Source organism: Saimiri boliviensis, chromosome X (assembly GCF_048565385.1).
Source record: "Saimiri boliviensis isolate mSaiBol1 chromosome X, mSaiBol1.pri, whole genome shotgun sequence".
NCBI lineage: Eukaryota > Metazoa > Chordata > Mammalia > Primates > Cebidae > Saimiri > Saimiri boliviensis.
In genome coordinates, this window is record NC_133470.1 from 97,313,621 (window position 1) to 97,337,759 (window position 24,139).

General features: G+C 41.9%; 1 protein-coding gene across 8 annotated transcripts in view; it reads left to right on the forward strand.

The window, feature by feature from the left end:
• Window positions 1-266: 266 nt before the first annotated feature.
• The window catches only part of ATP11C (ATPase phospholipid transporting 11C (ATP11C blood group)), a 204,260-nt gene continuing 180,387 nt past the window's right edge, over window positions 267-24,139 (forward strand). For 4 of the 8 annotated variants that reach the window (XM_074391504.1, XM_074391501.1, XM_074391502.1 and 1 more), the window contains exon 1: window positions 1,349-7,713. In XM_074391504.1, the coding sequence (XP_074247605.1) occupies window positions 7,522-7,713 (192 nt within the window). In that variant the 5' untranslated portion in view covers window positions 1,349-7,521. Of the gene's footprint in view, window positions 1,326-1,348; window positions 7,714-24,139 lie in introns of those variants that run through there. The other 4 variants (XM_039464105.2, XM_074391506.1, XM_039464106.2 and 1 more) reach the window with 4 other exon arrangements.

A 24,139-nucleotide genomic window follows, 5' to 3' on the forward strand; every position in this document is an offset into this window, starting at 1 on the left:
ACCGAGCACACCCGGCCTCCACACCCAGCGGGCCGGCGTGGAGAACCCGCGGTTCAGCCGGCGCTTCCTTCTTCCACCCTCTGGGCAAACCTGGGACTAGCGTGTGGGGGAGCTCCCAGCCCGCGGTACCAGGCGGAGTAGGGGGACTGTGGGACTACAACTCCCAGGCTGCCCCGGGAACGAGGCGGGGGAAGGGGCGAACGGGAGGGGCCTGAGGGTGGGGCGGGGGGGGCAGGGAAATCCCGCCCCACTGCGCAGGAGCGGCTACACAAAGCCTGACTTTACAACCTCAGAGAAAGTGGAAGTAAGAAGGCTTAGGTGGGCAGGCGGGACGAGAGAAAGAACGAGAGGAGGGAAAGCCGCGTAGGTGGGAGTGGAGCAGAGCGAGGATCGAGGGGGGAACCCTCGTCCGTGAAGATGAGGGTGGGCTTTCAGAACTAGTCCCCCCTCGCACCCCACTCAGGACCGCCCTTCCCTTCCCCTCCCCTCCCGCGCTGGGGTCTGCCCAGTGCCCTGCCTCAGAGCCCGGCTCCGCCCCGCCCGGAAGGGGGAGCCCGGCCGTCGGCTGGCTCCGGGAGGGCTGGCTGGCTGCGCCGAGGCTTCCTAGCCTGAGTGCGGGACTAGAGCGCGGGGCGGCGGGGCAGCGCGGCAGTCGCGGACTGAGGAGGGGCTGCGAGTGAAACCGCGCGGCGCGGCGCGGCGCGGCGGACGAACTAGGGCTGGGGCGAGGGAGGCTGTGGCTCCCGACTGAGACAGGGGAGTAGTGTCGGGCTGAGGCACGGCGTGTCTCGGGAGGGTTCCCCGTGCCCCGAGGGGGGTGGCCGCGGAGGCCAACGGGGAGGCGGGCGGTGGCGCCCCGCAGGGGAAAAGTGCAGCTCCCGGAGTGCCGAACCCGGTGCTGGCGTAGAGACGGGGGCGCCCCCCTCCCCACAGGAGGAGCCTCGCGCTCCTCCGCCATCCTTTCCCCGCGTGGCGGGCTTGCCTTCTCAGTGGGTGCTGCGGGAGCTGCCGGCCCGCGGCGCCGGGGCCAGATGAGGGCGAACTGCGGGGCCGCCGCCCCGGGGGCGGGCAGGCCGGGGGCGGGCCGCGAGTGAGGCGGGGCGGCGGCGAGGCTGCTGGCGGCTGTGGGGAGGCGGAGCGCGGAGAGCCGAGTGGGGCAGGCGGCGAGCGGGTGGCCCGGTAGCCCGCCTCGCTGCTCCGCTTGGCGCCGCCGGCCCACGCCGCAGTGTGTTTTGTGGACGGCGCCTTCCCAGACAGCCCGGTAGAGCCCAGCTCAGCGCCTGGCCGCCTTCGACGCGATGTTCCGCCGGAGCCTGAATCGTTTTGTAAGTACACTCGCTGCGGCTCCGCTCGTGCCGGTTTGCTTGCTCGTCAGTCCTTTCGCCAGGTCCCTCACAGCAATTTTCTGAGGGGTTAGTTACATCTCTGAGAGACGCCACCACCCCTCTTGTTTTTCACCGAAACACGGTGCTCGGGCGGCCGGCGACGTGAGGCAGGTAGGGCTCTCGAGATATCCCGCCCTCGCCCCCAGGACAATTGGACCCAGGCTTCCCGGAGCTGTTTCCAACTCTGCCTGAGACCGGGGCCGCCCTCAGGCTGGCTGGTGGGGGACTCGTGGGGGCGGTCGACCCGGGGACCCCTTAGTTTGCCAATTAGTCGAAGATGGCGTTTTATTCTCAGGGAGGTTGCTTTCTTTTGTTTCCTCTGCCACGAGCAAATGGAGGTAAACCTAGACCTGTCACCGTGACCCAAAAGAAGAGCTGGGGGCTGAGGGAGCCTGAGGCTAGGGCCAGATTCTGCCTTGCCTGGGGCGCAGCCAGCGGGCGGCTGCTGACCGGAGGCTGGGCAAACTTTGGAGACCCAGCCTACAAAGCTCACCTTTTAGGGTGTTTGAAAGGCGAGCGTGATTGTCAGGGTGGGCTGGCTGGATGTGCAGCCTGGAGGAGGCTGCACCGCCACTGCCCAAGCTGCCGATCGCTGGTTTGAAGCCGCGCGGAGGACTGAGCACTTCAGACCTTGAACCCATGGGAAAAGGCAGACTGCGACTGGACTCCTCCGTCCACGTTTCCCCCCTTCAGAATCTCCAGAAAAGGGAATTTCATTTTCATGGGAGTTTGGCATAGGGAAAATCTCTTTCCTGCTACTGACTTTTTCGAGTAACCTGTTTACTCCTAGAGGGTACATTAAGAATGGAGCAAAACAGGGCCATTTACGTCTATGTTGCTATTTGTAGCAACTTCCTTAATTGCAAGAGGAGGTGTCGGGGATAGGATTTTATTTCTGCCAATGATATGAAAGAAAGGTTTCATCTGCAAATTTTCGTTTTTCTGTAGTTAGGAAAAAGGGTTGAATGCTGAGTGCTTCCTTCCACCTGTCTTAAGAAATGCATCTTTTGAGAACTTGTCCGTTTGTAAGTACACTCTTGCAGTTATTCCTAATCAAAGCATTACTAACAATTTTCAGACATCGGATAAATTTTCTCTCATTTTTCATTCACTGGAAACTTTTGCAAATGTACACTGGCTAAAAGTAATACTTGCACATCCCTTTTTAGGATATTATTATCGCAATAGTGCTATATTAATGGTTTTCTAAATGTTGACCTCATCCAGAAACATGCAGTATGAAATTGGAACAGATAATTACCTGTGGCACAGAGCAATAGAGGTTGTACATATCAATCAGCTTGAAACCGGTAGGCGATGGCTTGTACTGATACCTTTGCTGAAGCGAGTGACTAAAATTGGTTTCTCACATTTAGCCTGAGAATGCTAAAGAGTATTGTTCTTCATAGCTCTGTTGCACATAGATTCTTGTGATCTTGGAGTGTTGTTTGGGGGTGACAAAAAGGGAAAGGTGACAATGAGAGCTAATTGTAGTATTTAGGAAAAGGGTCTTTTCACATGGCACTCTTGTGGTTGAAAACAACTGGGCTCTGAATCATAATAAAATCCTTAGCTTAAACTTAAGATGTTGAAATCCTCTTTTTTTTTTTTTTTTTTTTAAGGATTTGAATATTTGAATATTTGAAACTGAACAACTCAAGTGTCGGTCTAAAAGCCCATTTGCTTTTCTTTTGCGAAGTGATCTGCATCGTATCAAAGTCTAGTAATTAAGCAGTGCTGGCCCAGGAAGCCAGGGCATGCAGCAGAATTTGCAGCAGTTGTTGAGGTGCCAGCCTGCAGGTTTGAGACCAGTGCTTTGTATCCCCTACTGATCTCAGCAGAGAAACACTTTTGCTAATACTGAAATGAGCTTTGACCTCATTGTTTCAGCTGGAATGTTCAGCTGTTCACATTTTCCTGCACAGCCATGACTATGGTAAGTATCGGGAATTTGTACCAGTGCAGTAAGCTGGAAGATTCTTAGGAGTTATGTCTGAACCCTAGGCCCAGGGCAAGGAATTAATCTGCATACCGTTGGACTGAATGTGAAAAATATTATCAAATACTTATTGCTAAACAATGGCTTCAGAATTTTGTTGGGGGCAGTTTTTCGATCTCTTAGATCAGTAAACCATGCTGTTCTCATCTTTTGCCTGAAAAATTCTTTGAGGAGCACTTCCATTTAAATTACTAGAAGGCTAGAATTAAAGATTTGGGTGGAACTTTGAGACTTGCACAGCAATATAGATATAGTCAAGGTTGGGAGCTGTCTTATGATTGTTTTAATATTTTAGAAATAGAGCTACGAATTCCTTTCAAAATTAGTTGTGTTTTTTGGTGTACCTATATGTATCTGAAATTGGTTTTGATTGTGAAATAAATTACAGTGGTGTTGATTGTAGTTGTTGGTCATTGAAAACTAGACTACATATTAGAGAAGTGCTTTCTTTATATTTTAAACTTGAAATGGTAAGAATGTCTTAGGATTCTTAGAAGCATCATCTTCTATAGCTCAGTTGTGTTTGCTGAATCATTTTTGAAATGCCATTTATTTTTTGAGTTCTCCAATTTCAAGCTAAAAGAAAATAGTGATTCACTGTATTTTTTAAAGACGTGATCTTGACTTCTTTGCCATTAATAATTGTGTTCTTTTATTTCTGATGAATTATGACTTTCCTTTTGACAGTTTTGAGGTGGAAAGAAATTGGTGGATTTGGTTTAGCATTTTAGGGTTGAGGCATGTAGACGGTGTCCTAAAGGATTTAAGAGTTGGATGTCTCTGAGTGCAATAAAAGCACTGCCTGTTCTTAGTCAATATTTCCATTAATACAGTAAGTAAATAATAATAGGTCTGTCTGTACAATTTTTCTTCAAAGGCATATTTAATCAGAAGTCTGGACTAGTTGAGATTTAAGGGTCATGGACTTTTATGTTCTGTCTTGTTTTATTCGTAATGCAATTCCTAGTGATTATAGTAACATGTTCTCTTGGGTTTAAAGGTTTACTGAGAGTCTAAAAACAATTCCCCCCTCTTTTTGGCTTATTTAATTATTTTATGCTAAAGATTTAAGATAAGAGATTTCTTGATAAACTAGATTGGGGGCTTGGCCAAGAGGACACTGTTCATTTAGCTTGACAGAGAGTGATATTTAACAGGTATGCATTTTTAGACCTTTGGTACATGAAAGTTTAATTGTGAGTGTGAAATACTGGAGTGCAATTGAATCTCTGATTCTAGGAGCCCTCAAGCTGCTTTGGTTTCATAAAACATGCAACATGTAATCATAATATCACACAGAAAATGCCCAAGACTAGACAGAAATTAGTCTGCCTAAGGAAGGATGGAAATTTAAAATAAGACTAAATAATACAAAATAAGAATTAATGAAATAGGTAGCTAATTTATTGCTTTGAGTCCAAGGCAAGGCTAGTCTAATGAAGCAATATATGGAAGCAATTCAGAAAATAATTCAGGTAATTGCTTTTTTTTTTCCAGGAGCAAGAAGGTTTTTAGTTTCCCCCTTACATTATCTGTGTAATTAAACTTTTTTTTTTTCTTTTCTGTTTGACTTTACTAATAACCCTGACCTGACATTGACGAGTGGGAAAATATTGTCTTTATTTTACTGTGTTTAGAAATATGTCTGCATATATGTAGTGCAGTATTTTTACACTTGCATGACTTACAAATGGTCTGTGCATCTTGGCTCCCACATGGCTGTTCATAGAGGTCTAGATTTAACAGTTGACCATACGTAAAAGCAGCTGTTTAATCATATTGTGTTATAATTGCCTTTTAACTTGTGTGGCTCCCTAGACTAGTCTTTCTCAACATGGAAAGAATTGGCACTGAGGCCCTAGGACATGCACTGTAAGTAATAAATTAACTTTTTTCCTATGCAGCTGGAGTTAAGGAACCGTAAATTGAGAAAGGCTGTCCTAAACAGGGACAGTTCACAGTATGTTCTTATCTCCTAGTACAGTGCCTGGTCCCCAGTAGGTGTTCATTAAAATATTTTTTGAAAGAACAACTTTTATGTGTATCACATAAATAATAACCTTTATTTATAGATAATGATTATTGTAAACTCGCCCTTATGCAGAATGAGTGAAGGATGAGGAATTCTTGTTAATTGGGGTATACCATATACATTACTAGTTTTCTAAGAATTAGAATAAATACATCTAATGCCGAAGCTATTCTGAACATAGTATAATCTGTCTTTTTTTTTTCTTTGTTTTCTGTTTTGAGATTTTTTTTAATGGGAATTTGATGATGCAATTATAGAGGCTGAGAAATCCCAGGATCTGCCGTCTGCATGAGCCTGGCCACAAAATATACTTTTTTTTTTTTTTTTTTTTGAGACAGTCTCACTCTTGTCACCCAGGCTGGAGTGCAATGGCATGATCTCGGCTCACTGCAACCTCCGCCTTCCAGGGTCAAGCAATTCTCCTGCCTCAGCCTCCCTAGTAGCTGAGATTACAGGCACCTGTCACCAGGCCTGGCTAATTTTTTTGTATTTTTTAGCAGAGACAGGGTTTCACCATGTTGGCCAGGCTACTCTCGAACTCCTGACCTCAGGTGATTTGCCTACCTCGGCCTCCCAATGTGCTGGGATTACAGGCATGAGCCAGCATGCCCAGCCTCTTTCTTAGATGATTAAGCCATTGTATGGTTTTGCAGAGCATTATTTCATTCAACAAGTACCTACTATGTTCTGGGCACTGTAGTAAATTCTGGGGATGTAGATGAGCAAGACAGACCCAAGTTCCTGTCTTCATGAGCTGTAATTATCATCACATATACAACTATAGATATAGAGGGCATGTTAACTGCATTGCATTGAATACACGTGTGACATACCATGAAATTTGATCTTTATGAATAAGTTACTATTACATACTTGTCATTTTTCTATCAAAAATAGATTGTACAATATCAGTTATTTTCTGGTTGTTTGGATGCCAGATAAAAAGGAGTTTATTGCATTTGTCTCCTTTCATCTGATCTATGTATGGCAAACTGCTCTTTTGCAAATAGATGCTAGGCTGACCCTGCGCAAGGTGGGAAACCTGTTTAGAAATGAATCACTATAACTTGAAATAAATGTTTACACAAATGAAAGCAGGTTTTGTCTTTTTTTTTTTTTTTTAATCTACCTTTTACTAAGCAACATAAAACTCTGAATGTGTCCTGAGTACCTTCTATAAGGGTTTCCTGTTTGTTCCTTTTGTTTATTCTTCTTGCTAATAATTCAGCCATTTAGTGAATAATATTGAGTGCCTATATACCAGGTAGTTTCCAATGTTCCTAATGAACTTTTAGCTGAATTGAGATTTGGGCAGGTGAAGCTGGCCATTTTTATGTTGATGCAACTGTCCAAATGAGCTTGTTTTCTGAGCAAAGCTGCCAGTTGACCACCTGCTGGGCAGTGGGTTCTAAGAGGTCAAGGATGGCCAGTGACCCCTGACAGAACCATAACTAACCTTCCTGTGTCTGCATGATGTACAAAGAACTAGCCCACTGAGTGAAATGAAATACTGGTTTGTTGAGTGATGGAAAACATCATCAAGGCTAACTACTTGTCTAACATGGTGGGTCAGTTCTTTCAGAGGATGAATGCGTGGGATACAAAAACATACTAGTTTTTTCTTCAAGGTGGTGCAAGTTTTGTAAATCTGTAGTGCTTTATACAGATGAACCTTTTACATCTGGAATCCACAAGACTGAGAGAGTTTTTCTGGTTAGGTGGAGGGAGGTTCTGGGCTTCCACAAGTGAATTAGGTTCTGGCTCTTGAGTTTATTTCCTTTCATTTAACATTTACCTTCTTGGCCTGGTATAAGGGTAGAATAGCAGTGATCGTAAAGCAAACATATTGGCATAACTGCAGCATATGTTAACACTGCTGCAGCTTAATGATGAATGAGTGCTCAGCACTGCAGATATGGGCACAGGATGCCCTATGCCAGTACATTGGCAGACAGCCCCTCAATTACTGCAGTGTATGGATGGATTGCTGGTTTGGCAGACTTCTTGATAATAGAAGATGTGATTTACAAATGATAATGGACCATGGATATCCAGATTTAGAAGGTGAAGTAGAAATTATTGATTTCTTGCCCCATATTTATTGAATGGAATATGGGAGGATTGGTGAGGCCTACCCTGTTCTAGCAGATATCATCATTTGTCTTTTAGGTGTCTCTATTATATGTTATAAAGTATTAATGTCGCAATGTTTTCCTAGTCCCTTTCTCTTTACCAAGGTATTCTTGGAAAAATCAGAAGTGCTCCTGAAAATGATCTTGCAGTTAGCACAGCATCAGGTAAATAGTAGATGTTCAATTAATACTGGTTTAATTGTTTTGAGCTGAATTGGTGATACAGCCTGAGTCAGTAATAACAGATGAAAAATGATCAGTTGAGGAAGCAGCCACCAAGAAGCTTATGCATTTCAGACTGGGCTATAGATAAGTGCAGAGCACTGAAAAAAATTTCCTTTTCAGTGGACAAAAATACTACACTAATTGTATTTTATTTTTTGAGATGGAGTCTTGCTCTGTGTCACCCAGGCTAGAGTGCAGTAGTGTGGCCTCTACTCACTGCAACCTCCGCCTCTCCAGTTCAAGCAATTCTGCCTCAGCCTCCCGAGTAGCTGGGATTACAGGCTCCTGCCACCATGCCTGGCTAATATTTGTGTGTGTGTGTGTGTGTGTGTGTTTAGTAGACATGGGGATTCACCATGCTGTCCAGACTGGTCTTGAACTTCTGACCTCATGTGAGGCCTTGGCCTCCCAAAGTGCTGGCCTCCCAAAATGCTGGTATTACAGGTAGGAGCCAACATGCCCAGCCACTATACTTATTTTAAATGAGAAAAAATAATAATTACGTGCTTACTTAAAAAGTAATCGGAAAAAGGTTGTTGTTTACTTAAGACTTTTCTCTGTCTACTAGAAGGATAATCTTTAACCCCCCTTCCTTTCTTGGCCACTCATAGAACACTATAGTTTAAATATTGTACAAACTAAAATTGTGAGCAAATTCATATTCTCATTAAGTACAGTTGATAAGCTTATATTTTCTGTTGCCACCAGCACATCAAATCTATTTTGAAAACCAAAGTTTCAGTGTTAATTCTCCAAGAGCTGTGAATCATTTGACTTACCTTTGTAAGTGTCCATTATTTGGATTCAGGAGACCTCTTGGTATTTGGTGCTGGAAATGTAAGGTACTTTCCTTTGTTTGCATCCAGTCACCGTCAGCTGGATGGGTACCTGTAGAAAGAAGACAGAGCAAACCAGAAGAACTGCTGAGTTTGAGGGATTTGGAAGCAGTTGTGTTGTGAAATGAGCTTCAACCTTGTTTAAAAGAGTTAGTACAAGTTCTGCCATTTACTACCTAGCTTGAGAAATTGGGAACTGAAGGCTGTAGTTCATATACAACAAAGTGTTTCTCAAAATGTGGTCTTTGGACCACTTACATAAAAATAATCTTGGAGCTGGGTGTTGTGACTCTTGCCTATAATCTCAGCACTTTGGGAGGCGGAGGCGGGTGGATGACTTGAGGTCAGGAGTCCGAGACCAGCCTGACTAACATGGTGAGACCCCATCTCTACTAAAAATAGAAAATTAGCTGGGAGTCGTAGCGCAGGCCTATAATCCCAGCTGCTTGGGAGGCTGAGGCAGGAGAATCCTTTGACCCAAGGAAGCAGAGGTTGCAGTGAGCTGAGATTGTGCCATTGCATTCCAGCCTGGGCAACAAGAGTAAAACTCCATCTCAAAAAAAAAAAAAAAATTATTGGATGCTTACTATAAATACAGATTCCTGGGCTTTGAACTTACTGAATCCAAGTCTTGGGTGATAGGCCCCAAGAAACTGTGTTTTTAACAAGCATTCCAAGTGGTTCTTAGGCTCACTAACATTTGAGAACAACCATGTATGATATAGTAAACACTGAAATATTTATTTTCTGGGCATACTCTCTGTTCACCTTTTTGAACTTACAGTGTCTTCATCGATAGAATGGGAATAATAATACCTATTTCACAAGATTGTTGAAAAAAATGTTTGATAGACTATTTAACACTATACCAATTGTGTCAGAAGTCCTTAAAACCACCCTAGGTTTGATGATTCACTGGCAGAACTCAGTGCATAGAGACACTCTGGGATGTGATTTATTTAACAAAAGGATACAGAGCAAAGTCAGTAATGGGAAAAGGCTCACTGGGGCCAAGTCTGGAGGAAACCGTGTGCAGGCTTCCAGTCTTCTTTCATTGAAGTCACACAGATCATGCTTAATTCCTCCAGCAACAAATTTTAACAACTTGTGTGAAATGCCTACTAGGGAAGCTCATTAGAGATTCAGTACCCAGGGTGTTTCTTGGGAGCTGGTCACATAGGCACCCTCTATCTGATACACAGCAAAATTTCAGACCCCAAGAAGGAAAGCAGATATTCAGTGTCAACCCTATTGTTTACACAGCTTAAGTAGAGTGAGCCACTCTTATCAGTTAGGGTGATGGGAACCCTCCCAAAATCCGAGTCCCCAGGTACCAGCAAAGGACCAACCTTGCAAACAGGACTTACGAAGAGTAGCAGTTTCAGGTCGGCTATGTTAACTCTTTCCAGCACACAAATATTGTGAAACACTGGTATTTTTTTCAGTGAAAGGAAATGACTTGTCCAACATCATTAAGCTAATCAGCAGTAGAGCTGAGACAGACTCCCAGCAATCACACCTTTTCATTGCTGCCCATAGCCATGCTTCTACATTATGGGTCATTCCTTTTCATACTGTCATTGAAAGCACTCACTGTTTGTCACTTGCAGCAGAAGAGCAGCCTGCCGGTGGTAAATTGATGCACCCAGTGGGGGAGCCAGGAAGTATTGATGTTTCTGCCAGTTTAACGTCAACACTTGCTGGTTTCCTCTCTGGAGCATCACCAAGTTCGTGGATTTTCATTTTTCCTGACTTTTGGACTTTTCTTACTGCTCCCATTCATTTGATCATAGTCTTAACACTTATTTGCATCATCACCTCATCCCATTACATACCTTTTGGGTACACAATTTCCAAACAGTGGGCATACTGCAATATTTTGTCAAAGAAGACTGTATAGGGAAAAAAACAGCCACTAAAAGAAAAAAATATTCTGGGCAATGAATTTTATGGCAATATTTACAAATACTGGTTTTTAGCCTGAATTGTCTTTTGAGTTTCATAGTCGTGGAAAACCCTAGGGATATCTCTGGTTATTTGGAGTTTGAACCGTTTTTACTGTTATAAAGGAAAATGAACTGTTCTTTTATGATTGGTGTAAGGAATAAATAAGGAAATCATACTTGATGGTGCAGTAATCCCACATATCGACACAGGGAGTAGAAGCCAGGAGGGAATTGCCACAAATAAGTAACAGCTGGGGAGAGCAGATTATGTAAGCTACACCTGTTGTGTAAGCAGTGGGGATGTTCTTTAAGCTTCACAATTAATGTATTTTGCAGTAATATGGATTAAGGGATCTGTGGTGTAGTGTACAATTTACTCTGGTTTCTTTTCTGAAAACATTCATGTGAATCACAGCTTTCTTGGAACGCTCATGCCCTATTTGGTGCTGTAGAGGTGTGTAAAGTACAGCCCTGCTCACCAGTAGCTTGCAGTTTGGTAGAAGACATAGAAGAAAAGCACAAAGGACCAACCTCCACACAAGGCCAATAGGTCACCAGTGCCATCCTTTCGCAGGACATACACAGTAAGTGCAGTAGGCATGCAGAAGGAGATACTGGCTCTCTGTTTTCATTTCCTGGGGAGAGCTTTATGGAGGACGTAGCCTGTCAACTGGGCCTTTGGAGACCCAAAGGGCTGAAGATCCTGAGATTTTAGGGATGGGCATTCTTATTACAGGAGGAAGCAATTACCTGAGCAATGGTGGAGGGTCATTGTTTAGCACTTAAAGCATGGGAACCAGTCAATTTAGAGAGCGTATGTGCCAATCCCAAATGAGTTTGAGCTGTTATTAAAAAAAAAAAAAAGTGTAACAGGTGGGGCACAGTGGCTCATGCCTGGATCATTTGAGGTTAGGAGTTCAAAACCAGGCTGGCCAACATGGTGAAACCCTGTCTCTACTAAAAATACAAAAATTAGCTGAGTGTGGTGGAGGATACCTATAATCCTAGCTACTTGGGAGGCTGAGACAGGAGAATCACTTGAGCCAGGGAGGTGGAGGTTGCAGTGAGCAGAGATGGCACTATTGTACTCCAGCATGAAAGACAGAGCAAGACTCTGTCTCAGAAAAACCAAAAAGTGTAACAGATGACCATAGATTCAGTGGCTTATAAACAACAGAAATTTATTTCTCACAGTTCTGGAACCTAGAAGTCCAAGATCAGGATGCCAGCATGGTTGGGTTCTGGTGAGGGGCCTTCAAGTTGCAGATTGGTGACTTATTGTATCTTCATGTGGCAGAGAGTGAGATGAACTCTCTAGGGCACTAATCCCATTTATGAGGGCTCCAAAACATGGCCTAATCACCTGTCAGATGCCTTGCCTCCTAGTACCATCACCTTGAAAGTTAGGATTTCCACATGAGAATTTTAGGGAAACACGAATATCCTGTCCATGACACATCAGAAAGACCAAAACTTTGATCTTCAATGCCTTATGTTTGCTGTAGTATTTTTGATTTTAAAAAAGGAGATGCTGAAGACGGGTATCAGGTGGCTTTAGGTCTCTGTAGCAATAGCTATAGGAATCTTCCCATATGTAGATACTCTTTTCTGAAACCCATGACTCCAGTGAATTTATGTCATTTATATATATATATATATATATATATATATATATATATATATATATGTTTTTTTTTTTTTGAGACAGAATTTTGCTCTGTTGCCCAGGCTGGAGTACCGTGTGGTGTGATTTTGCCTCACTGCAACCTCCGCCTCCCTGGTTCAAGTGATTTTCCTGCTTCAGCCTCCTGAGTAGCTGAGACTACAGGTGTTTGCTACCATACCTGGCTCATATTTGTATTTTTTTTTTGTTTGTTTGTTTTTTGAGTCAGAGTCTCGCTCTGTCACCAGGTGCCAGGCTGGAGTGCAGTGGTGTGATCTTGGCTTACTGCAACCTCTGCCTCCTGGGTTCAAGCAATTCTCCTGCTGCAGCCTCCCGAGTAACTGGGACTACAGGCGTGTGCCACCATGCCCAGCTAATTTTTGTATTTTTTTAGTAGAGATGGGGTTTCACCATGTTGGCCAGGATGGTCTCCATCTCTTGACCTCGTGATCTGCCCAACTTGGTTTCCCAAGGTGCTGGGATTATAGGCGTGAGCCACCGTACCCTGCCTCATTTTTGTATTTTTAGTAGAGATGGGGTTTTGCCACGTTGGCCAGGCTGGTTTTGAACTCCTGACCTCAAGTGATCCACCTGACTCAGCCTCCTAAAGTACTGGGATTACTAATGCATGAGCTACCATGCCCGGCCTGATTTGGTGCAGGGACAGTAAGGTAGAGACCAGGATGAAATATACATTTGAGGTAATATATCATGATACTACTTCCTGTATTATTATAGGACTGCTTACTTAGTTACCCTGCTTAAATTATGGGTGCCCATCTCTGGGAACTTTTACTATACAGGGGAGACAGGACGATAGTTTATTATCTTCAGTACTAGTGGTCATTTATTTAAAAAGCTGGGGATGAGGCCTTTGTTCAGGAGCACATGCCTTACCAACACATTTGTATTTCACTGCTATTAGATAATATGGCTTTTGATGGACTTTCAGATCTGACTGCATCATTCTGACTTACCAGAACATGAATTGCATCTCATTTCTTCTGTATTAGTCTATTTTCATACTGTTATGAAGAACTGCCTGAGATTGGATAATTTATAAAGGAAAGAGGTTTAATTGACTCACGGTTCCACTTGGCTGTGGAGGCCTCAGGAAACTTACAATCATGGCAGACGGCAAAGAGGTAGCAAGGCACCTTCTTAACAAGAAGGCAGGAAGGAGAAGTGCCGAGCAAAGAGGGAAGAGCCGCCTATAAAACCATCAGATCTGGTGAGACTCACTATCACGAGAACACCGTGGGGAAACCTGCCTCCATGATTCAGTTGCCTCCACCTAGTCTCTCCCTTGACACTTGGGTATGATGGGGATTATAATTCAAGATGAGATTTGGGTGGGGACACAAAGCCTAATCATGTCATCCTCATAACTAGTTCATCATGACAGCATGCTCAGTCAATGCCACTTTTCTTTTTCATCATGAGTGTTACCTTCGTTCAAGTCATCAGCATCTCTCCTCTTTCATATTTGTTCCTCCAGTTTTCTCCTGTTCAGTAAATGGCACCATCTCCCACCTAGTAGCTCAAGCTAAAATCCTGCAGTCATGCTTAATACTAACCTTTCCCTTTATCACATTTGTCAGAGAATCCAATAGGTTCTATTTCTGAAAGTGCCCCCACATCTATCCACCTTTCTTCATGCCCACACCTACCACCATTCACGTTCAAGCTACTGCTGTCATTTAGCTGAATCTTTGTAGTCGATGATTTTATTACCCACTTTTACCCTCTCCTTTCCATCTTCCACAAGCTCCAGAGGGATCTTTTACAAATGCACACCAGGAGGCTTTCATTGACTTTTCACTGATTACTGGATACGTTGCTGGTATTGTTCTTACTCTTTCTCACTTTCTTTTATTCACTTTTAAAAATTGAGATAATTCGGCCGGGCTCGGTGGCTCAAGCCTGTAAACCCAGCACTTTGGGAGGCCGAGGTGGGTGGATCACGAGGTCAAGAGATCGAGATCATCCCGGTCAACATGGTGAAACCCCGTCTCTACTAAAAATACAAAAAATTAGCTGGGCATGGTGGCTTGTGCCTGTAATCCCAACTACGCAGGAGGCTGAGTCAGGAGAATTGCCTGAACCCAGGAGGCGGAGGTTGCGGTGAGCCGAGATCGCGCCATTGCTCTCCAGCCTGGGTAACGAGTGAAACTCCGTCTCAAAAAAAAAAAAAAAAAAAATCGAGATAATTCACATAAAATAAAATTCGCTGCTTTAAAGTATACACTTAAGTGGATTTAAATTTACTATGCTGTGTAACTATTGCAGCTGTCAAATTCCAGCACATTTCCACTACCTCAAAAAGAAACCCTGTACCTGTTAGCTCTTAGTCCCAATCCTCTACCCTTCAGCCCTTGGCAACCACCAGTCTGCTTTCTTATCTCTGAATTGCCAATGGAATAATACAATATGTGTCCCTTTGTGACTGAATTCTTTGGTTTAACATGGTAATATTTTCAAGATTTGTTCATGTTGTAGCATGTATCAGTATCAGTACTTCATTTTCCTTTTTTTTTGAGATGGAGTCTCTCTCACCCAGGCTGGAGTGCAGTGGTATGATCTCGACTCACTGCAACCTATGCCTCCTGGATTCAGGCGATTGTCATGCCTCAGCCTCCCCAGTAGCTTGGACTACAGGCATGCACCACCATACTCGACTAATTTTTGTATTTTTAGTAGGGACGAGGTTGCGCTATGTTGGCCGGGCAGGTCTTAAACTGACCTAGGGTCATCTGCCTAGCTCGGTCTCCCAAAGTGCTGGGATTATAGGCATAAGCCACTGTGCCTGGCCTCATTTCTTGTGAAGGCAGAGAAATATTCCATTGTATGGAGAGAGCACATTTTATTTACTTGTTCATCAGTCGATGGACGTTTGGGTTGTTTGCACTTTTTGACTCTTGTGAAAAATGTTTCTTTGAACATTTTTGTACTTTATTTTTAAAAATTTTTTTTTTTTTTTTTTTTAAATTGAGACAGAGTCTGACTCTGTCACCCAGGCTGGAGTGCAGTGACGTGATCATGGCTCACTGCAGCCTCTGCCTCCTCGGTTCAAGCAATTCTCCTGCCTCAGCCTCCAGAGTAGCTGGGACAACAGTCATGTAACACAACACCTGGCTATTTTTAGTAGAGACTGGGTTTCACTATGTTGGCCAGACTTATCTCGCACTCTTGGCCTTAGATGATCCACCCACCTCAGCCTCCCAAAGTGTTGGGATTACAGGTGTGAGCCACTGTGCCTGGCAAACTTTTGTCCTCTTTAAAATGGATGTGTTTTTACTTGATTATGTATTAGTGGTATTGCTGGATCATATGGTAATTGTATGTTTAAACTTTTGAGGAACTACCCAACTGCTTTCTTCATTTCTTCCTCACTTAAATAACTACTCTGTGTGTGTGTTTATGTGTGTGTGTGTGTTTGTGTGTGTTTCGAGATGAAGTCTCACTCTGTTGCCCAGGCTATAGTGCCGTGAGCTCTGCTCACTGCAACCTGTGCCTCTCGTGTTCAAGCCATTCTCCTCCCTCAGCCTCCCGAGTAGCTAGGATTACAGGTACCTGCCACCATGCGGCTAATTTTGTATTTTTAGTAGAGACGGGGTTTTATCATGTTGGCCAGGGTGGTCTTGAATGCCTATCCTCAGTTGATCCACCTACCTCGGACTCCCAGAGTGCTGAGATTACAGGCGTGAGCCACTGTACCCGGCCGTGTGTGTGTGTGTGTGTGTGTGTGTGTGTGTGTGTGTGTGTGTGTGTTTTGAGACAGTCTTGCTCTGTCTCCCCAGCTGAAATGCCAGTGGTATGATCTTGGCTTACTGCCATGTCTGCCTCCCGGGTTCAAGTGATTTTTGTGCCTCAGCCTTCTGAGTAGCTGGAATTACAGGTATGTGCCACTACACCTGGCTAATTTAAAAATATTTTTAGTAGAGAAGGGGTTTTGCCATGTTGGTTAGGCTGGTCTTGAACTCGCGACCTGAGGTGATCCGCCCTCCTCAGCCTCCCAGACTGCTGGGATTACAGGTGTGAGCCACAGCACCCGGCCAATAACTAGTATTTTTAATTGTTAAAAAACCACATAAAACTTACCACCTTTTTTAAAAGTGTAGAGTAGTGCAAATTATATTCACATTGTATGTAACAGATCTCTAGAACATTTTCATCTTGCAAAACTAAAGCTCCATACACATTAAACAACAGCTCCCCACTTCATGCAGTATTTGTTTTTGTGACTGGCTTATTTCAGTTAGCATAATGTCCTCCAGGATCTCCATGTTGTAGCATTCTGAGAGGATTTTCTTCTTCGTGTTCTTTTTTTTTTTTTTTGAGACGTAGTTTGCTCTGTCGCACAGGCTGGAGTGAAGTGGCGCTGTCTTGGTTCTCTGTAACCTCCACCCGCTGGGTTCAAGCAATTCTTCTGCCTCAGCCTCTTGAGTAGCTGGGATTATAGGTGCCTGCCACCACGACTGGCTAATTTTTGGATTTTTTTTAAAACTTTTTTTCCTTTGTTTCAACAGTTCTCCGGTTCGTCATAGTTTTTGTATTTTTAGTAGAGATGGGGTTTTGCCATGTTAGCAAGGCTGGTCTGGAACTCCTTACTTCAGGTGACCCACCCACCTTGGCTTCCCAAAGCGCTGGGATTACAGGCATGAGCCACTGTGCCTGGCCTGATTTTCTTCCTTTTTAAGGCTGGGTTATATTTCATGCATATAGATATATTATGTTTGTCTATTAATCTGTAGCTAGTCATTTAGGTTGCTTCTACCTCTTTGCTATTGTGAATAATGCTGCTATGAACTTCAGTGGGCAGGTATCTCTCTTCGAGATTATGCTTTCAATTATTTGGATATATACCCAGAAATGAGACTACTGTGTCATATGATAATTCTGTGCTTAATATTTTGAGGAACCTCTATACTGTTTTCAACAATGGCTACATCATTTTACATTCCCATTAAGGGTTCCAGTTTCTCCACATACTCACCAACAATTGCTATATTTTTTATAGTAGCTGTCTTTTTTTTTTTTTTTTTTTTTTTTGAGACGGAGCCTTGCTCTGCTGTCCAGGCTGAAGTGTGGTGGTGCGATCTCTGCTCGCTGCAACCTCTGCTTCCCAGGTTCAAGCGATTATCCTGCCTCAGCCTCCTGAGTAGATGCGATTACAGGTGTGTACCACCATGCCTGGGTAATTTTTGTCTTTTTAGTAGAGACTGGGTTTCACTGTGTGGGCCAGGCTGGACTTGAACTCCTGACCTCAAGTGATTTCCTTGCCTTGGTGTCCCATGTGCTGGGATTACAGGAGGTAGTCACCGCTCCCAACCTGGAGTAGCTGTCTTAATGGGTGTGAGGTTACATCTCATTGTGATTTTGATTTGCACTTCTCGGATGAATAGTGATGTTGAGCATCATTTCCTATGTTTTTTCACCATTTTTATGTCATCTTTTGAGAAGTGTCTACTTAAGTCCTTTACCTGTTTTGGTGGCAGGGGGATTATTTCCTTTTTTGCTGTTGCTCAGTTGTAGGAGTTACTTACATATTTTAGATAATACCTCCTTATGAAATAGATGATTTGCAGATGTTTTCCCACATTCCATAGGTTGTCTTTTCATTGTGACCATTACGTACTTTGATGAATAGAAGTTTTAAGATTTGATTTAGTCTCAAATGTCTGTTTCTGCTTTCATTGCTTGTGCTTTTAATGTCGTTTCCGTGAAATCATTGTCAAATACAAGTGTCATGAGTCTTTTCTCTGTTTTCTTCTAGGAGTTGCGTATTTTTTAGTTGATAGTTTATAAGTCTTACATCTAGGTCTTCAATCGACTTTGAGTTAATTTTTGTATGTGGTATAAGGTAAGGTTCCAACTTCATTCTTTTGTATGTTGATGTGCAGTTTTCCTAGCACCATTATTTGAAGACTCTCTTAGCATCATAAGACAGGGTAAGAAAAAAGAAAAGATTCTCTTTTCCCCACTGAGTGGTTTTGGCACTCTTGTTAAAGATCATTTGACCATGTACATGATAGTTTACTTCTGGGGTGTTTATTTTACTCTGTTTGCCTGTGTGTCTGTGTTTATGTCAATGCTGCATGATTTTAATTACTTTGATTACAAATTGTTTTGTAATATGTTTTGAAATCGGGAGTTGCGAGACCCCCAACTTTGCTCTTTTTCAAGATTGCTTTGGCTATTTGGGGTTTCTTAAGATTTCTATATGGATTTTATGATGGATTTTTTTTTTAATTTCTGCAAAAAACCTTCTTCATTTTTTGTGTTCTATCTGCTACAGGACTGTTGTATATACTATATATTCCTGGCACACTTCTCTCCTGTAGTCAGTTGTCTCAACTCTTACTCATTTCTCAGAGCTCAGCTTAATCATCAGTTCCCTAAGGAAACTGTTTCTGATCCTTGCCTCAGACAATGCCAGGTTCTCGTGTTACTATGAACATGTCCTTTATATTCTTTTTGTAGTTGACTTTACATTTGTATATTGTATTTGTTTGCTAACTTATTTAATATTTAGCTTTCCTCTGTATAGTATGCTCCATGAAGGTAAGAACTGTGACTATTTTTGCTCATTGCTATATCCCTAATGCCTCACTGCCTGACATAATATGTGCTCATTAAATGTTTGCTGAATGAATAAAATATGATTTCTATTTGCATTTCTAATCTTATTTTCCATTTATAATTACAGACTTGTAGAGCTTGACTGAGAGATCAAAGACTAAGTGATGTTCAGTCTTTTTTTTTTTTTTTTTTAAGACAGTCTTACTCTCTGTCACCTAGGCTGGAATACAGTGGCACGATCTCAGCTCACTGCAACCTCTACCTCCTGGGTTCAAGCGATACTCTTGCCCGAGCCTCCCGAGTAGCTGGGATTACAGGTGTGTGCCATCACACCCAGGTAATTTTTGTATGTTTAGTAGAGACAGGGTTTCACCATGTCGGCTAGGCTGGTGTCGAACTCCTGACCTCAGGTGACCTGCCTGCCTCGGCCTCCCAAAGTATTGAGATTCCAGGTGTGAGCCACTGTACCTAGCCACATGTTGTGTTTTATAATACATACTTCATATCTTTTTAATTATGATTTTAGTTATTTAATACTCTGTGATATAGTTAATGAATTAACTCTAAAAGCTTCACTGTTTTCATAAACATTTACAGCGTTAACTTTCTTCAGCAATTTGCTATTATATTTTCGAAGTAATGTACTCCTAAATATGTACAACTATTATATATCAATTAAAAAATACTTCTGTATAAATACGAAATGAAGTGTTTATTAATCAAGTATTTTTTTTTCTTTTTTTTTTTTTTTTTTTGAGATAGAGTCTTGCTCTGTCACTCTGGCTGGAGTGTAGTGGCTCACTGTAGTTTCTACCTCCCAGGTTCAAATGATTCTTGTGTCTCAGCCTCCCGAGTAGCTGAGACTACAGATATGCACCACCATGCCCAGCTAACTTTTGTATTTTTAGTAGAGACGGAGTTTCAACATGTTGACCAGGCTGGTCTCAAACTCCTGGCCTCGTTTGATCCTCCTGCTTCGGCCTCCCAAAGTGATGGTATTATAGGTGTGAGCCACTATGCCCAGTAATTTTTAAGTCCTTTTGATAACTTTTTGTCTAGGTGTTTTTCAAATTCTTGTTTCAAATTTTGTTTTTAAGCAGTTTTATTGAGGTGCAAGTACTTTTAATATTATTTTTGTGAGTTTATTGCAACTTTAAGGGGTACCAGATATTCAGCAATGATAGTAGTGTCTCATTTAAGTCCTTATTGCATAAAGATGGAGCTACTCTTATCACTTTACATGGGTCAGAATTTGAATTTTCTAAAAAATCTTTTTAAAAATTTTACTTTTAGTGTAGGAATTTGTGTTTTGTTAGGATATCTGTGTGCAGAAGTAATTTAAGTCAGAGCCTTGAATTGCTGATCCATGATTTCACTGATTTGTTGCAGGTTTATGGAGTTGTTAATAGTTGTAAGTTGTTTTTCTTTGCCTTTTAACCATAATAATGACAGCAAAAACTAGAGCTCTAGGAACTGTTTTAAGTGCTGTGTAAGCATGACTTTATTATACACATTTGGTTATTAGTTAAGATTCTCCAGAGAAACAGAACCAATTGGATATATACAGGAAGTGATTTGTTGTAAGGAATTGGCTTATGGGTTTATGTAGTTTGACAAGACCCAAGAGCTGCAGTCAGTAAGTTGGAGACCCAGGAGACCTGGTGGTGTAAGTTCCAGTCTGAAGCCTGGTAGGTTCAAGACTCAGGAAGAGCCATTATTCAATTATGAAGGCAGGAAAATGCAGAAGAAGTTATTCCTTAGTCAAGAGAAGGGAAGGGGCAGCCTTTTTGTTCTACTCAGGCTTTATACTTACTGAATGAGGCCCATCTACATTATGGAGAGCAATCTGCTTTACTCAGTCTTCTGATTCAAATGTTAATCTCGTCTAGAAACACCTTGGCAGACACATCTAGAATAATGCTTGGCCAAATACCTGTGCATGCTGTGGCCTGGTCAAGTTGATACATAAAATTAACTGTCACACTTATGTCCCAGGATCGTGTGAAGATTAATGAACAAATCTAAAGTGTCTATAGGTCAGTCAGGAATGACAGACTACTATAAATATAATTGTAGTTTGCTGTTCTCCCCATCTGTAAAATAAAGGGCTTGGGCTACTAGATGGTCTATAAGGCTCAGTGAATCCTAGAACTACTAAAGGACCTTAGAGGCCATTTAGGAGTCCAACATCTTCATTATAGCCGGACGGAGATTGGGTAAGTTTCCAAGATTATTCAGTGAATTGGGATTTCAGAACTATGGAATTTTAGGGTCAGTTCTATTGCCCTTGTTCTCAGTTTCCTCATCCGTGAACTGCAAGGGCTCCTGGGATGATTTATATCTAACTTCTCTTCCAGCTTTATGATTTTGTACTATATGTGTAGGCTTCAGAGTCTAGGAGTGAGCAATCTTTTGACTCTTTACTGTTGGGTTTTTATCTGTTTTACTCTTTGGGTCGCCATCTCTTGATTGCACATTTGACGGTACTCTGCCCCAAATTTCAGTTTCCCTTTTAATAGGAATAAGTTTGAAGTGAATTTTATATACTTTGGATGTAACAGGGACAAATTTTAGGAAGTACTGTTTATAGATTTTTAATAGTGGTTATACTGTTTAGTTTCACACGGATCTGGCTGATTGAGGATCAAATGTAGACCCATGCCCTGGTTAGTATTATGCTCTAGAATTAATTAAACTCAAATCTAATTATATTGATCTCTTAGCTAAAAGCACTAATGGAGGAGAGGATTTTTGTTGATGCTGGAATATTATGGGCAAGCTTCCTGGGAATCAGCACCACTGCCTTTGCCAGTGGTCACCTGCCATTACTTTTTAAAAGCACTCTTGCTCATCTCTATTCATGAATACAATTAATTAGTTGCAGAATGTTAGATAGAGTAGCAGCCTTTGGGTAGGCTGAGTGACAGCTGCTAGGAGGTGATAGGAGGCAATAAGTAGGCAATTCATGTGTATATACTTGAGAACAAGTAGTAATTTGGTCAAGCTGAATTGGGTGCCATGTTTATTAGAGCCAATGATTCAATCTAAGGTTGAGAGCCCTAGCAAGGTAGCAGTTTCAGAAATTGAGTATGTAAATACAATCTATTTTAAAAGTCATAATCATTTGTTAGGTTAGACCCTAGACCTTGATGAAAAATATCCGGAGAGCATATATCCCTGTTTTGAAATTTCAGGCAGTGCAATTAAAATATTCCTGTAAAAATTCAGACATATTACTTATTAAAAATACTAATGAAGACAGTGCAATCAAAATAAAATCATATGCAATCAAATCAGAAGACTTATTAATGAATTTATAGAATCCATGTTTGAAATTAATGTTTTTAAATAGTCATGAAATTGATGTTGCATTAACAAGTATCTGTTTAGTTCCTAATACGTACCTCAGATTGTGGAAGTTTTTTGAGGTATGGGGATGGGAATTTCTTTGTTATGGTGCTTCCACTGAGCAGCATAACCTTGAAAAAAAATCATTTCCTTTTAAAAGAAACTGTCATTTAAAATTATAATATTCAGTGCATATAAAATAGATGTAAAATATGTGCATAATAATAAACCCCTGCATACCCACTACCCAACTTGAGAATTATAACATTAGCAATAAATTCTACCTATGTACTACTTCCCTATCTCGTCTCCTTGCCTTCCCACCACCCTGTAACCATTAGCCTTATTTTTGTTGTGATCATTCTATTTTAAAATATAGTTATAACATGTATGTATAGAAGCTTAGGTATTTAGCTTTCTTATTTTGAGCTTTATGAAAATGGTTTATATATTGTTTTTTACTCAATATTATATTGCTAAGATTTTTATTTATTTATTTTTTTGAGACAGAGTCTTATTCTGTCTCCCAGGCTGGAGTACAGTGGTGCAATCTTGGTTTACTGCAAACTCTGCCTCCTGGGTTCAAGCGATTCTTCTGCCTCAGCCTCCCAAGTAGCTGAGACTACAGGCATGTGCCACCATGCTTGGCTACTTTTTGTATTTTAGTAGAGATGGACTCTCGCCATGTTGGCCAGGCTGGTCTTGTACTCCTGGCCTCAAGTGATCTGCCCCACCTCAGCCTCTCTAAGTGCTGAGATTATTACAGGTGTGAGCCACTGTGCCCAGCCTGCTAAGGTTCTTTTTAAGGTTTTATGTAGGCATAATTCATTCATTGTCACTGCTGAATAATATTTCACTTTGGGAGTTTACCAGAATTTATCCATTGTCCTGTCAGTGGGCCTTTAGGTTGTTCTCAGATTTTTTATTTTCCTGCTATGATCAGTGCTGCTAAGAACAATATGTATCTTTTGGTTTATGTGTATTTATTAAAGGGTCTTTACCTTGTACAGTATGTATGTGTGTGTAGGATATGCATATACATAGAAACACACACAAAAGTGTATACATAGGAAATCTCACATACCTAATTATAGGTCTTGGAATGTGCAACTTTACAAAAGGAGGTAAAATTGTTACCCAGAGTAGTTGTACCAATGTGCATTCTCACGAGCAATGTATGAGTTTCCGTTGATTCATATTTTCTCAACACTTGCTATTGTTTGACTTCTTTCTTTTTGTCAATCTATTATGTGTGAAATTTTATTTCATGATGATCTTAATTTGCATTTCTCTGAATACTAATGAAGTTAAACATCTTTGCTTATGTTTATGGGCCCTTTATGTTTCTCTCCTGATACATTTGTTCGTTTCCTTTGACTATTTTCTGTTGGGTTGTTTATCTTTCTCACGCTGACTTTAAGAGTCCCTTTCATCTTCAACACACTAAAGCTTTGTGGTTATGTTTGTTGCAGATATCTTCTAAGATACTTTGCTTTCGCCGGGCGCGGTGGCTCAGGCCTGTAATCCCAGCACTTTGGGAGGCCGAGGCGGGTGGATCACGAGGTCGAGAGATCGAGACCATCCTGGTCAACATGGTGAAACCCCGTCTCTACTAAAAGTGCAAAAAATTAGCTGGGCATGGTGGCACGTGCCTGTAATCCTAGCTACTCAGGAGGCTGAGGCAGGAGAATTGCCTGAGCCCAGGAGGCGGAGGTTGCGGTGAGCCGAGATCGCGCCATTGCACTCCAGCCTGGGTAACAAGGGCGAAACTCAGTCTCAAAAAAAAAAAAAAAAGATACTTTGCTTTCTCCTTTTAATATTTTTTGGTACCTTTTGATAAACAAGTTCTTAATTTCAATGTAGTTAGATTTTTCTGTCTTTTTCTTTATGGCTAGTGCTTTATATATTTTGTTTAAGCAATCCTTCCCTATGCCAGTTGGGAATCTAGTCTCCTGTTTCTTTTTTCTAAAACTTTTAACATTTTGCAAATC